This window comes from Limulus polyphemus, unplaced genomic scaffold, assembly GCF_000517525.1.
Source record: "Limulus polyphemus unplaced genomic scaffold, Limulus_polyphemus-2.1.2 Scaffold2300, whole genome shotgun sequence".
NCBI lineage: Eukaryota > Metazoa > Arthropoda > Merostomata > Xiphosura > Limulidae > Limulus > Limulus polyphemus.
Genome location: NW_013667910.1, coordinates 26,534 through 40,106, shown reverse-complemented (window position 1 = coordinate 40,106; position 13,573 = coordinate 26,534). Strand labels below are relative to the sequence as shown.

At 35.5% G+C, this 13,573-nt stretch overlaps 1 protein-coding gene across 1 annotated transcript in view; it reads right to left on the bottom strand.

The window, feature by feature from the left end:
* The window catches only part of LOC106466556 (neuroblastoma-amplified sequence-like), a 159,397-nt gene that overhangs the window by 131,288 nt on the left and 14,536 nt on the right, over positions 1–13,573 (bottom strand). Inside the window, exon 5 of the mRNA XM_022394589.1 lies at positions 4,592–4,661. Coding sequence (XP_022250297.1) covers positions 4,592–4,661 — 70 coding nt within the window. The remainder of the gene's footprint in view (positions 1–4,591; positions 4,662–13,573) is intronic.

Sequence of the window (13,573 nt, the reverse complement as noted above, 5' to 3'; positions counted from 1 at the left end):
GAACCACTACTGGTTTCCTTGAGGCTGACTTATTGGTAATATTCTTCTTACACTGGCTCCTCATATGTCCTTGTTCTCCACAGTTCCAACAACCTTTCTGGGTAGCAGCCTTTCCTGCCGTAGCATCTTCCCTGTGTTGATGTTGCCAGCAGTGAGCTCTCTTGTGCCCAGGTTTATTACTGTGCCAGCAAAGTCCCTCAAACCTCTCTGAAAGCTGACCTTTTCTGGCCTTGAATCCTGATGACTGTACCAATCTTGGTACCTCTGTGCTGGATTTAACGTAGGATTCAAATTCAAGAGCTCTGGCCATTGTATCCTGCATAGTAGAGGGGTGTGCTTGTTTTACTTGTATCTTCAGTTGTGGACTGTCCAAGGCATCTACAAAGTGATCCCTCAGAAACAGCTTGAGGACATCGGGTGGTGCAGTTGGGTAGGCTTTGTGTGCCATACTTTCCAAATCCTGTGCCAGCTCTTGCAGGCTCTCCCCTTCAGCACGGAATCTCGTCCTAAACCTAGCCCTGTAGACTTCAGACTGATTTTGAGTTCCATACCTGAGTTCTAGAGCAGCTACCACTGCTCTATATTTGTGCCTGTCGTCTGCTAACAACTGTCCAAGTATTACCAGTGGTTCTCCTTCAGGCTCGTTGCCAGGTACACTGCTTTCTGCTCCTCTGTTCATCCATTCATCAGAAGCTCAAATTGAGCTCGATATGCTTCCCATGGTGCCTTCCCATCGAATTCCTGTGGCTTCCTTCATACTGGATCACCCCTATTGCTGACATTCATGTCTGAAATGTGAATTATGGCAGGACTGAAGATGTCTGCATTAGGGTTTAGCTGCAGGGTCTGGAAGTGGCTTCCAGTTGTCTGGGGCTGATTAGGTCCATGGGTAATATATCTTCCCTGTGAAAAGACAGTAAATCGTCCTTTAATGTATCTAATTCAGTTTGAAATATACTAATCTTTTCCATTTGTATTTCATGCTGATGTTGTACTCTCTCTCCTTGTTCTTCTTGCCACTGTTGCTGACTTTCCTGCAGTTGTTGTAGAGTTTCTTCCTGTTTCCTTTCTTGTTCCAGTTGCCATTGCTGTAGTCTCTCTTCTTGTTTATTTTCTTTCTCCTCGAATCACTGCTGTAGCCTCTCTTCTTGTTTATTTTCTTTCTCCTCCAACCACTGCTGCAGCCTCTCTTCTTGTTTATTTTCTTTCTCCTCCAACCACTGCTGTAATCTCTCTTCTTGTTTCTTTTCTTTTTCCTCCAACAACTGCTGTAATCTCTCTTCTTGTTTATTTTCTTTTTCCTCCAACAACTGCTGTAATCTCTCTTCTTGTTTCTTTTCTGGTTCTTCTTGTTTCTTTTCTTTCTCCTCCAACCATTGCTGTAGTCTCTTTTCTTGTTTCTTTCCTCGTTCTTCCTGTTTCTTTTGCTATTCTTGTATTGCTGCCATCAAATCTGCTTAGTCGTAGTTTGATTTGCCAATTCTTGTTTCCATTTCGTCCTACTCACTGACACTAATATGTTACATATCTGCTTGTTTGTTAATTTCCAGTATAAATTGTTTCTGACGAACTTTAGCGATACAAGTCCTTTCTTAATTAAAACTAGTTTATTCTTTCTCCATACAACTTTGTAATACACAGAATTTCCACAGTCACTTTAAACTTAACAACCTTTATAACACACACTATAAATCATAGTGATTCACACACTTTACTTATGGTGCCTACTGTTCGCTTGACTTGATTATCTATCTCTTCGATCTATCTGCATATATATCGATCGCTGGCTTTATTTGCTGGGCTTATATATTAAAAAAGAGGGTGCCTCGAACAAACTAGTTGCCAGGAAAATTCATGATCCTTCGAGAAACTCCAGCGTGCATGCTGCCAGCATCGCGTGACTTCCACTGTCATAATAATATCTATTTTAAATGCTCCTTGCTCTTTTGTATATAGAAGAAATTTCAATACTTAAGACTCAGGCCTAAAAGCTTTATTTACATATTTCGAAATTTGACAGTTCATTGATAAATTACTTTATTAAGTTTGCATTTGCTTAGTCACATGTTTGTAGATTAGTACTGCTATAGATTCTCATGATTCATTTTTTACATTAATTTCTGTTAGCCTCAGTTCTTATATCTCACCTGATGATGCCAGGTAAACCGGGCAAAACATTTTGAATGAAATAAACAAAAGTTTTACTGTGTACAACTGATAAAAAAACTTGTGTAAAATTTAAAAAAACATAGTTCTTTCTAATACTTAATTCAGTGAGTGTATTGTTTACAGGCAAGGCTCTTCTCTGGATCTATGCAGAAATGTAAGTTTGAAATTTTTTTTCATTTTACTTCACAAATTATATTAAATAAATATTACAAAATCACAAAATATTAATTCCAAAATATTTTTGATTAAAAAATTGTTAAAATACAGTCATAATTATTATTTTTATTTAAATTTTGAAGTATGGTATGCAGATGAGCACAGAACATTTGTAAAGTACTCACTGGTGTGGGAAGGATTAAATACATAAATCTGAAGGTCTCTACAAAATTATGTAACTTCTTTAATTCTGAATTCATGACATAGCCAGATCCAGTAGTAATCATGTTTCATTTTTCCTTTTGATTATTATATTATATAAACTTGGGTATAAACTCTAAAGAATCCCAAATCAATACAAAAACTGAAACTGATTTTCATACAACTTCCAAACTGGTTGTATAAGTGATCTCTTCTGAAAAGGGTCAATTGCAATTTTTGAAGTAAACTTGGCCAGAAACTTAGACATTTCAGTATAAAAATAAATCAGAAGTATTTGATTAACAGTAGTAAAAGACAATGTGAACAAGATGACTTTTACAAAATGTTCTTTAACATTAACACTGCCATCTTCAAGATCCAAGATGACAGCAACTTTTGCATTCAAGGTAGAAAAAAGCAGAAAATTTCTTCTTTTTCATTTCTAGTTTTCTTTGTATTATTTTATTGGAAAGTTTCTTTGCCCCCCTTTTCATTGATAACTTTCTTTTATATCCACATCAACTATATTTATTGCATTTGAAACACCTTTCCTCTTTGCCGTTGTAGCTAATAGGAGATAGAGGACCATTTTAGGATATTTTCATAATTTTCTACATTTGTTTTCTATGCTTTAAAACAGGAAATCATGAAGTAAAAACAATAGACTTTGGGTCAGAAAATGGAACATATTGGTCAATGGAAAGTCAAAGAATGCCGAATAATTTCCAAGTGAAAAAGTGACTATATTTCTTCTTCACAAAATGGGAGACCTAATCCACAGTTATCATCCTAGCATATTTTTAGTAAATCTAAGTAATTTTGAGAGATTACAGTCTATAACTTTAGTATCAATTTGGGCCTCATTAAGTCATTAATTTAGGGTTAAGACAAATTAACTTTCCGTAACAAACACTGGACATTCAGGCATGTTGGAGGAGAGTAGTGATGCTTATTCAGAAAGTGTTTATAAAAATAATCTACATTGTCAGATTGTTGAAGTAAGATGTGAAAATTCTTATAACCAGGAAATACACATTTTAATTATTAATAACACCGAAACACTAATTATATCCTGCTTGAGAAATCTGGATATGACACTATTTAAATAGTAGTATGAAACTGGTAAGTTCTATGATAGGCTAAAAAAAAACAAAAAGACTACCTAGACTCTTAATATCAATATTAAATCAATAAAAAGATTCTTCAACAAAACTAACAGTTTAATTACATTTTAACTCTTTCAACACATTATCTTTATGCAAACATCTAGAAGATATTAATTCTTTAGTTAATAATGTGAATGTGATAATGGGCTAACTGAATATGTTTTAATTGATTTTCTTGAATAAGCTCTAAGAAAATATTTCATTATGATTTATCATGGTAACACTAATTAAATTCAGAATTATTTTTAATAGACTTCATCATAGTAACCAACTTAAATCCAAAGTTTATACTGTACTTTCTACATTGTAACACTACTTAAATCCAGAGCCTTTACCGTACTTTAATCAAGGTAATTATACTGTACTATCCAGAGTATTTACTGTGCGTTGTTAAAGTAACAATACTTAAATAAAATACTACTCCTGAAGTTTTGTCTCGTAATACTGCCTAAGTTCAGAGCATGGTAGCTATACTTAAATCCAGGCTTTTACTGTACTTGAATCACAGTAACAATACTTAAATAAAGAACCCCTACCACACAATCATCATGGTAAGATGACTAAGTCTAAACACTCTAAAGGATTTTTACTGAAGTGTCTTTAAGGCCAAAACATCACTTAATAAAATATAATGTAAGAGTGAATAAATCATTGTTTTTAATTGGAGGGTGTTTAAAATTATTAATTTACTTTATTTATACATAAACCTTTGTTAGCTCAGATTCTTTTATCACAAGCTCAAGTTTTATCACAATAACTTCAACCAACCAGAAGCTTTACTGAAGTTTTTGACTGAAGCAATATAAGTCCGGATGCTTCAAGAAGACTAAGTAAATAGTGATAGTTCATGGGTCTAGTTAACATATAACATTAATGAAATATGAATTAAATAAACTTACCTTTCTGGTATAAAGTTCTTCTGGTGTGGTTGATTTAAGGCATAAGAGTCTGTAAGTCCGCGTGACAAATCTAGTTTTAAAATAAAATATTTACATATAATTTAATGTATATAACATTTGAATCTAATGTCTTATTCAACTAAGTTTTTAACTGTAGCCATTAAGTATGATTTTTGATATTTGTGTTAAATTTCTGATGTATGTGGCTACATTCAACAGAATTTTTCCTATACACTTTTTACTTGAATTATTTCAGTACTGGCTTAAGAATCCAGTCAACACTGTGTATGTGTGGGTGCATGTGCAGTCGTCTAAGACAAATTAATTAAGAACCTAGAAAAGTTAATTAAATAAATAATTATGACACTGATATAAATGTAAAATTTATAAACAAATAAAATCACTTAAAAATAGTTTGTGACACTTTCTTTATTATTTTTCTGATGTTTTTTCTGTGAGTCCAAAAAATTTTGTTTTACCAATAAACTCATGTAATCTCTCAAATATTTTTATACATTAATGATAGAAAATTAGGCTTAGCAGTGTGAAATAGTAAAAAAATAGAGAAATAAAAATTTTCTCAAGTGCATGCATCAATATCCAATGAAAATGTGGTAACAATTAGTGATAACAACAAAGAGTGGAAATAAAAGTGGTAAGTCAACACTAGATGATGAAAAATGAAGTTCTAGAACATTTTACTCTTAAGAACTATTTATCAACATTTGATTTTTACAATAAAGCTCAGATAATTATCTATATTTTTCATATCTTTAACAATAAAGAAAATATATGTGAGTGTTATTTTATGTGCAAAAACTGCATCCCAAAGATGATGTCCCAAAGAATAATAAAAAGGTTACTTACTGATGAATATTTACTTCACAGAACACATATATAATCAGACCATCAAAGTTCAGGTAGTCTAACATCTTTTACAAGTTCATAAAAAATGTAATTATATCTATTGATTATAATTTAAAATTCAAGTACTGTTACTCATTCACAGAGTATGTGAAGATGTTTTTTTTAATAATTCATGTGTTTTAAAAAGTTTGTACTGTTGTTTCACCAGAGAAAGGATTTGATGTCACATGAAGCAAGTGGGTTAATAGCTAGAACCATTTTGAACATTTACGAAATGATTTCAATAGTAAAAAAATACAAGTTTGGCTAGAATAGATAACGACTGACTTTTGAGTACTTTATGGTGAATAACTGATTATTGAGTTTATGACTTACCAGTCAATTGTCTGTTGCTGTAAGACAGTTAGATAGATCTGTTTTGTGGATACTGAGTTTGTGTTTTGAGGAAGAAATAGAGATACAAGAAAGAGACATTCATAAGAGAAGTTGGCAAGTGAAATTGTTGTGTTAGCTTCTACTACGAACTTAGGCCAATCCGTAAAAAAATAGCTAACCAAAGAAAATGTCGTAGAAGAAATAAGATGATTTACTTGGTTTGCAGAGGTTAATGGAAAAACAACGCAGGACTTTCCAGGACCTATCATTTTCAAAGATCTAATTTGCTGATTTTGACAGAACATGAAATACAACAAAGCTAAATAACTAATGTTTTATCATTTATGATGCTAGGAAAATACACAGGTTCAAGAAATCGATTTAACACAAAAAACCTAGTGCTTTCAAATGGTGGACCTTTCTTCTTCATTTTGTTGTTTTTCAGAATTTGTAGTTTATACCAGAGGAATTCAGACATTTAGGCAATAAAGTTTGATAAAAAAACGACCTTTACTCTCCAGATAATCATGAAAAATTTTTATTTCAGTGAATGTTTTGCTCTTACAGCCTTTATCAGGGCTAGCAATACAAGTTCTTTTGCTAATAGCTATGATGAAGCTGCAACAGTGAAACACTGATTGTACTAGTTTTTTTTTTTATCTGAAGAGTAAAGGACATTTTATTTTCTCTATCTTTATTATCAAAATGTTTTATTATATTTTATAAAAAATCCAGTAAAAAGTTGTACAAAATTATTCTGGTAATAGCAGTTAACAACTCAGCTACTGAAAAATGCTTATGCAAGCAAATAAATAAAGATTATGATAAATTCTAAATGACTGAGCATTACTGAACAAAGCACTAACAACTTAACAATTTCTTTGTCATTTAAAATCCCATAAGAATACTTCAACTATCCCAACTTACATCTTTCTCCCAAATTGTGTACTTTGGCCAGAGCTAAGGACTCCTCTAATGTGTAACAAAAAATATTTATTGAATATATTATTTCAGCTTGCCAACAGGACAACAAGTTAACTTGTACCTTATCAGAAGCTGAAAACATGCCATAACAGGTCACCAAGCCAACTATGCAAAGATTCACACTCATATTGTTACTGAAACCATTTTCAAATTGTTACGAGTATTAGCAATGTTCGTATATCTCATGGTTTTCCTGAAATATAATTGGAAAACTTTCCATTATTTTCAAATATTTTCTCATTTTACTGTTGCAATTCCACATGACTTTTTCAGTAAACTGGAAATATTTTTTCAACAAAATCTTTACATTTCAATGTAGTGCTTAGCCTGTATACTTACATGTAAGAAAACATCTCTATGGTTAAGAAATACTTAAAATAATGATTATTCTGAATAATCTTATATGTTGTCAAATCGATCATTTATCACAGGGTATGAGGATTACAAGTAAAAATCTGGAAACAGTTTTTTTAGAATTTTACATCTGAAATAAAAAACTAATAATATCACAAACTGGTGTGAAGCCTTGCCTTGATAACAAGATCATAATCCACATACGGGACAGGCACAACTGTGACAATACCAGAGAAGACAGACTTAGCTGCGGTGTCATGAGGCTCTTTCCCATGAATATCGACATGGTCAGGTATCCAGAAAATATGGATAGAAGTGAATAACAGCGGAAACTGAGCCAGTTGTTTCTGAATATCTAAGATTACAGGATGAGAACCCACATGAAGTGATTCCAGGTCCAGTAGAGAACTAAGGGAGTCAGTGTACTGATTAGCTTCTGTGTGATCCAAAGCAAAAGAAATGACACACAACTCAACAATGAACACAGAAACTGTAGTTGGGATCCTGTGAACAACCACCAAGCCATAACAAACCCTGGCAGAGCCCACAGAGTCTCCCGATTTTCAACCATCCATAAAAAAGGGATCAAAAGAAGAATGGCTTGAAAGATGTTCATCAAAGAGAAGATGGTACTTCCAATTGGGAGTATCCATCCTCCTCAGATGACTCAAAGAAAGGTCACAGGTAAGGGTGGTAATGAGCTATGGTGGGATGGGCTAAACATCATCCAATAACAGAACCAATTCAGCCAGCCATGCTTGAATATGAAGGTCAAATGGAGGAATGGCAGACTGCTCACTCTCAAAAAACAAAGCCCACTGAGGAACAATGACACAACCACAGGTGGGATGCTGTGATAATGACCAAAACTTAGTAGCATACAGCAAAGAAAGCTCTAAATGTCTATGGTGAAGAGGAGGTTCATGAGTCTCAGTGTACAGACTCTGGACAGGTAAAGTGCAGAAAGCTCCATGCAGAGCTGAAGCCCTAGATGGTGCACAGGGTCGAATATCTTCAAGCCTTTGCAGAACCATAGATGATAGACTCATAGTCCAGCTTAGATCATAAGAGCACATGATAAATCTTCAGCATCGAACATTGATCCGCTCCACCACAAGGTGGAAGAGAGAACACAGAGGATGTTCAGTATGCTTGTATACTTGACCCAAAGCTGCTTAATGTGAGGAATAAACATAAGCTTACAGTCAAAGATAAGTCCTAGGAACTTAGTCTCAGCTTCCGTGGGAAGAATCTCATCACTGAGATGGAGCTCAGAACAGAATGCAAACCCTGCTGGTGGGAAAAATGTGTACAAATGGTTTAAGAGGATAAGATGATGAAACTGTTTGCTGTGGTCCACTTCAACAAGCAAGTGAGAGCAGTCTGAAGCTGCAACTCAATAAACCTCATATTTTACAAATCTACAAGGAATGTGGAAGTCATTGACATAGAGGTTGTTTGCAACAGTAGAAGGAAGCTGAATAGTGATAGCATTGATCTTAATACTGAAAAGTGTGACACTCAGGACACAGCCCTGAGAAACTCTAAGTTCCTGTGTGAAGGATTAGGACAAGGTCAAACCCACATGGACTTGGAAACTCAGGTCAAGTAAAAAGTTGCAAATAAAAATAGGTAAATGGCCATGTAACCCATATGAAATGAGGTCACACAAAATTCCAAACCTCCAAGTAGTGTCATAAACCTTCACAAAATCCAAAAAGAAAGAAACAAGATGCTCTCTCTCGAGGAAGACTTCCATGATTGATGTTTCAAGATAAATCAGGCGGTCCACAGTGGAGCACTGTCTATAAAAACCACATTGGGTGAGCAATAGGATATTGTTTGATTCAAGGAACCAATCAAAATAAGCGTTAATCACCCTTTCCAAAACCTTACAGATACAGCTAGTCAAAGCAATTGGAGAATAATTAGAAGGAATCTTGGGATCCTTCCCAGGCTCTGAAAAAGGGAGAACAATAGCCTTGCGACAACTATCTGGAAAAACATTCTCCTGCCAAATTAAGTTAAAAGCAATCAGAAGAAGAGCAAGAGAGGCAGTAGAGAGAGATGGAGCAGCATCTCATAGTGAACATCATCAGGTCTGACAAATGTACTGCCAGACTGATGAACAGCAAGTTTAAGTTTCACTAGTGTTAATGGACAATTATAATCAGAGAGATGATCTGCCCAAAAGGAAAGTGGTGATTTATCTGCTCATGACCTGGTGGCCAAGAAGGCAAGGAAAGAGATAGAAGTTCTGTAAAGGTGAGAAAAGCACTCACCAAGAGTATCAGCAATGCCCTGTACATTAGCAACTTCCTAGCCACTGGAAAGCAAGATCAAAAGTGAAGGGAAAGCATGCTTCTCACTGACCTTCCAAATCCTGTCCCAGATGACATCAGAACTGGTGGAAGAAGAGATGCTGGTAGAGAACTTAATCCAGGATTCCTTCTGGCTTTAGCATCTGACCAGCCAGGCATGGATATGAGCCTGCTAGATAGCAACTTGGTTGGAAAGAGTGGGATACTTGCAAAAGATATCCCAGGCCCATTTCAGTGCCTTCTGTGCTAGCTGGCATGCAGGAATCCACCATGGATGAGGATACCATGGAAAACATGTTGAGGTTTTGGGGATCAAACGAACAGCTGACTGAATAATACAATAAGTTACTGCCTCCGTGCAGTTTTTAACAGATGGAAGAATAACAACAAAAAGATCAAGTTCTGAAAATGTAGTGAAGGAGGGTGGCAGCAACCACAGAAAATCTCCCTTAAAATAATGAAAAAATGATCCCTGCCTCATGGGTCACTGTCAACCCTCCAAGAAAAATAAAATGATGAAGGGGAACAAATGGATAGATCAACAGCAGAAAGAGAGAAACATTGTGATCTGAAAGCATATGTTCCACGGAATGACCCCTCCCATCATTATCAGCACCAATCTAGAGGAGATTGTGTCCATTAAGTCTCCAAACAGGAAAAAGTGAGACAGCAACTGTTCAATAAAAGCATTAAGTCGTATCTGTAGACAATATGATTTAAATTTAATACTTTAAATGCATGTTTGGATCTTTGTGTCTCACTACACATCATTAACATCCACAACATCTTTGCACATCACCAACAACCACTGGAAAAGAAGACCTTCATCTTGCCTACTCCGACCTTCTTCACAGCTTTTTCTCACAAACTTCCCGTCAATGTTTCAAAACGTGATTATAGACACTGTATTTAATTGTTCTCACACCTGGGGTTAAAGGAAAACTACTGTTCCTGAGCACCCCTGTTGGAAAGAGCAGGGAACTATCATGTTGTTTTCTTTTTCTTTAAACTAAATTCCAACCATGATTAGTTTTTTTTAATCATAATTCTCTCCTGATGACAGGTAAAGGGAATGCACATGATGTTATGACCCATGGAAATACAGATGGCTACATCTTCCAGGGACATACTGAATGACACAGACATGGTGGGTATATGCTGGTCAACCAGCAGTGCCATACCTCCATCACAAAACCTGTCATTCTGGTGTAAGAAAAACTGCCAAAAGGTGACAGAATTGGCAAGTCTGAAGAATGTTTCCTATAAGAAGAAACACATGGGATGATAGAAATCAATCAAGCCCTTAATGTCATCAAAATTAGAAGGAAACCCTTGACAGTTCCACTGTATTAAAGTAGCCATTTTAATTTAAGGGGACGAGGAAAACTCGGTGGAGATCCTTTCTTATTTTGTTTGTGACCATGACATTTTTATATGGTTGACAGAAGTCTGTCGACCTCCATGGAATCTGCCCTGGGTCAATTGGCCAGATCTATGTTAGATTAAGGAGACTCCAGTGATTGAGTGTATGACCAAATAATGGTTCAGCACCTTGGGACTGATGGAGAGCAGCCCAAGCAGTCACTGGATGCTTTGTGGGGACAGAAACATGAGAAGATGTGGATTTGTCAACTCTGAAATCTACAGAGGGCAAAAGACTCTGGACATGGTGAGAGAAAGAGTCTGAAGGAGGCATGGAAAGATCTGTATGCACCTCCACTGTAGCAGTGGAACAAAGTGCAGCAGCATATGTCTGAGGTGGAAGAAGTGACAACAACTTCTGTGCCTCAGGATAATATATGTTATTAACAGTAGTAAACATTGTACCTCTTTCTCCTCCACACACTTAGGGCAAGAACGAAAGTAGGAGAGGTGGGAACCACCACAATTAATGGAGTGTGGATCCAATTGACACTCGGAGGCATTGTGGCCTTTGCCACCATGACAAGAACATGTCAAGGAACCATGATAAGATGTCTTAAAATGTACAAATTGCTGAGACCAGAATCATCTGAGAGGGTTAGGAATGTAGAGCTGCATCTTACAGTTGAGATAACCTGCATTGATAGAAGCAGGTGGATGTGGTAACATAAATATCAAAACTAGAACCTGGGTAGGCTGCATATGTCCATCTTTACAAGTGGAGATATGTCGCACAGCTGAAACTCCTTGACTGGAGAAACCAACAAAAATCTCTGACATGGGGATGTTAAGTAAATCCCTCTCAACAATTACTCCACAGGAGGAATTCAAAGTAGCATGGGGAGTAACCTCAATATGTATATCCCCAATAGACTTTGATTTCAGGAGTAGGTCATTATATTGTGTTGTAGATGTTTCAATCAACATCTACTTCTTGACTGACTTTGAAGAGCCAGAAAGCCCTTCTAATCCCTTCTGGATGGAAAAGAGAGACATTTACTGAAAAGATTTGTCATACAGAGAATGAAGAATTAAAAACTGAGGTACAGGAACAGTCAGAGGTGGTGATTGTAGAACAGACTTCCATACATGGTTACTTATCAATTAATGCTTTTTTTTATAATTTTTTGTTCATTAGGTTTGGGGTTATCCATAAGAAAATTAAAGTGATTCAGTATTCACTGACCCCACCCATCATGCATTCTTACAAGAGGATGCACTACAATGCCAAACAAAGACAGTGCAGCTATGCCAGGATTTCGTGGGCACTATACCCAAGCACCAGCATCACACACAATGTCCACAACACCCCTTGAGAATGTCCACCACCGGCACTTAGTTGACCATAGCCCAAGCAGGGCAAGCTGATTGACTCTGGGGAAGTCACCACATAGCCACCCATCTACAGGAATTCAAAGCCAAAGTGATGTGTTGCAGTGTCTCTGATATCACACACTCATCAGGATGACACCTTTCAACCACCAAGATCCTCTCCTCCCTTTCACAGAATGCCACACATGGAAAACATGTGGGTGGATGTTTGAATCTCAGAAGAAGTACACTGTATGGACAGAATTTCCCTGGGAGGTTCACTCACCACATACAGGAATTCACATCGAAGGGTTTATGCATCAAAAAGTTTCATTCATACGTTATAATAATGTTAGTCTTGCCTCTGACAATATTAATTATAAAAACCTTTTTTTACTGTTCATAATATATATATATTGTTAAACTTGTACTTTACTACATACCATGACATATATGAATTATTTTCACTGAAAATTGTACAAACTCCAGTCTCAGAAAGTGACTAATCGTAGCAACACATTATTTTAAGGTTTATGTACTAGTTGTGTTGTGATGCAACATGCTTTAGCTCCTTTTGTGTCAGGCTTTGTTTTGGAAATGAGCTCAAAGAGAAAAGGTTTTTCATTTTGCTTTTTGATAACTTTTACTTATACATTAATGAAACAAATGTTCTTTTATGATCTGATATTATATTTTCGATAAATAAATGTTATGTATCTGGATTTAGATGTGATATACATTATTTCAGTGAAACTACAGTGAAGAATAAGAATGTTTTTCTCCAGTATTTATGATACATAATTCAGAATAAATCCGATAGAGATCAGCACAAACACATTTCCAATGCCATCTAGCAAGTACTGATTGTAATACATAACATATGAATAAATTCAAGGAGATAATTAAAAATACTGTGGGAAATGGTCTACCCCAATTAACTTGGGCAAATATTTTTTGAAACACGGAGGGCACCCAAGTTAACTTGAGTAAATCAAGAAAAAGGGTAATATGGAATGCAATGCAATAATAATTTTAACAAAAAGTGTACATTGAGAATGCACACACATTTTGATGTTCTTCTAATGCCCCTAAATTTTCATTTCTCTTATAAAACTTGCTATAAAAAAACAGTAGTTAGATTAAGTTTCAGAACATTGTGATCTGCTTTAATTTTAAGTAGTAGTAAAAACATCCAGGTGATCCACTCAGCCAAAGAACAACAAAAAAATTGTATATTTGAGGTATTTTCTTAATCTTTGATAAGTTGTTTAGGCAGAGTATTCATAATGAATCTAAGTTTCAAATGGAAAGCAACTGCCTATTGTAGAAACCTACAAATGAGGAGGAC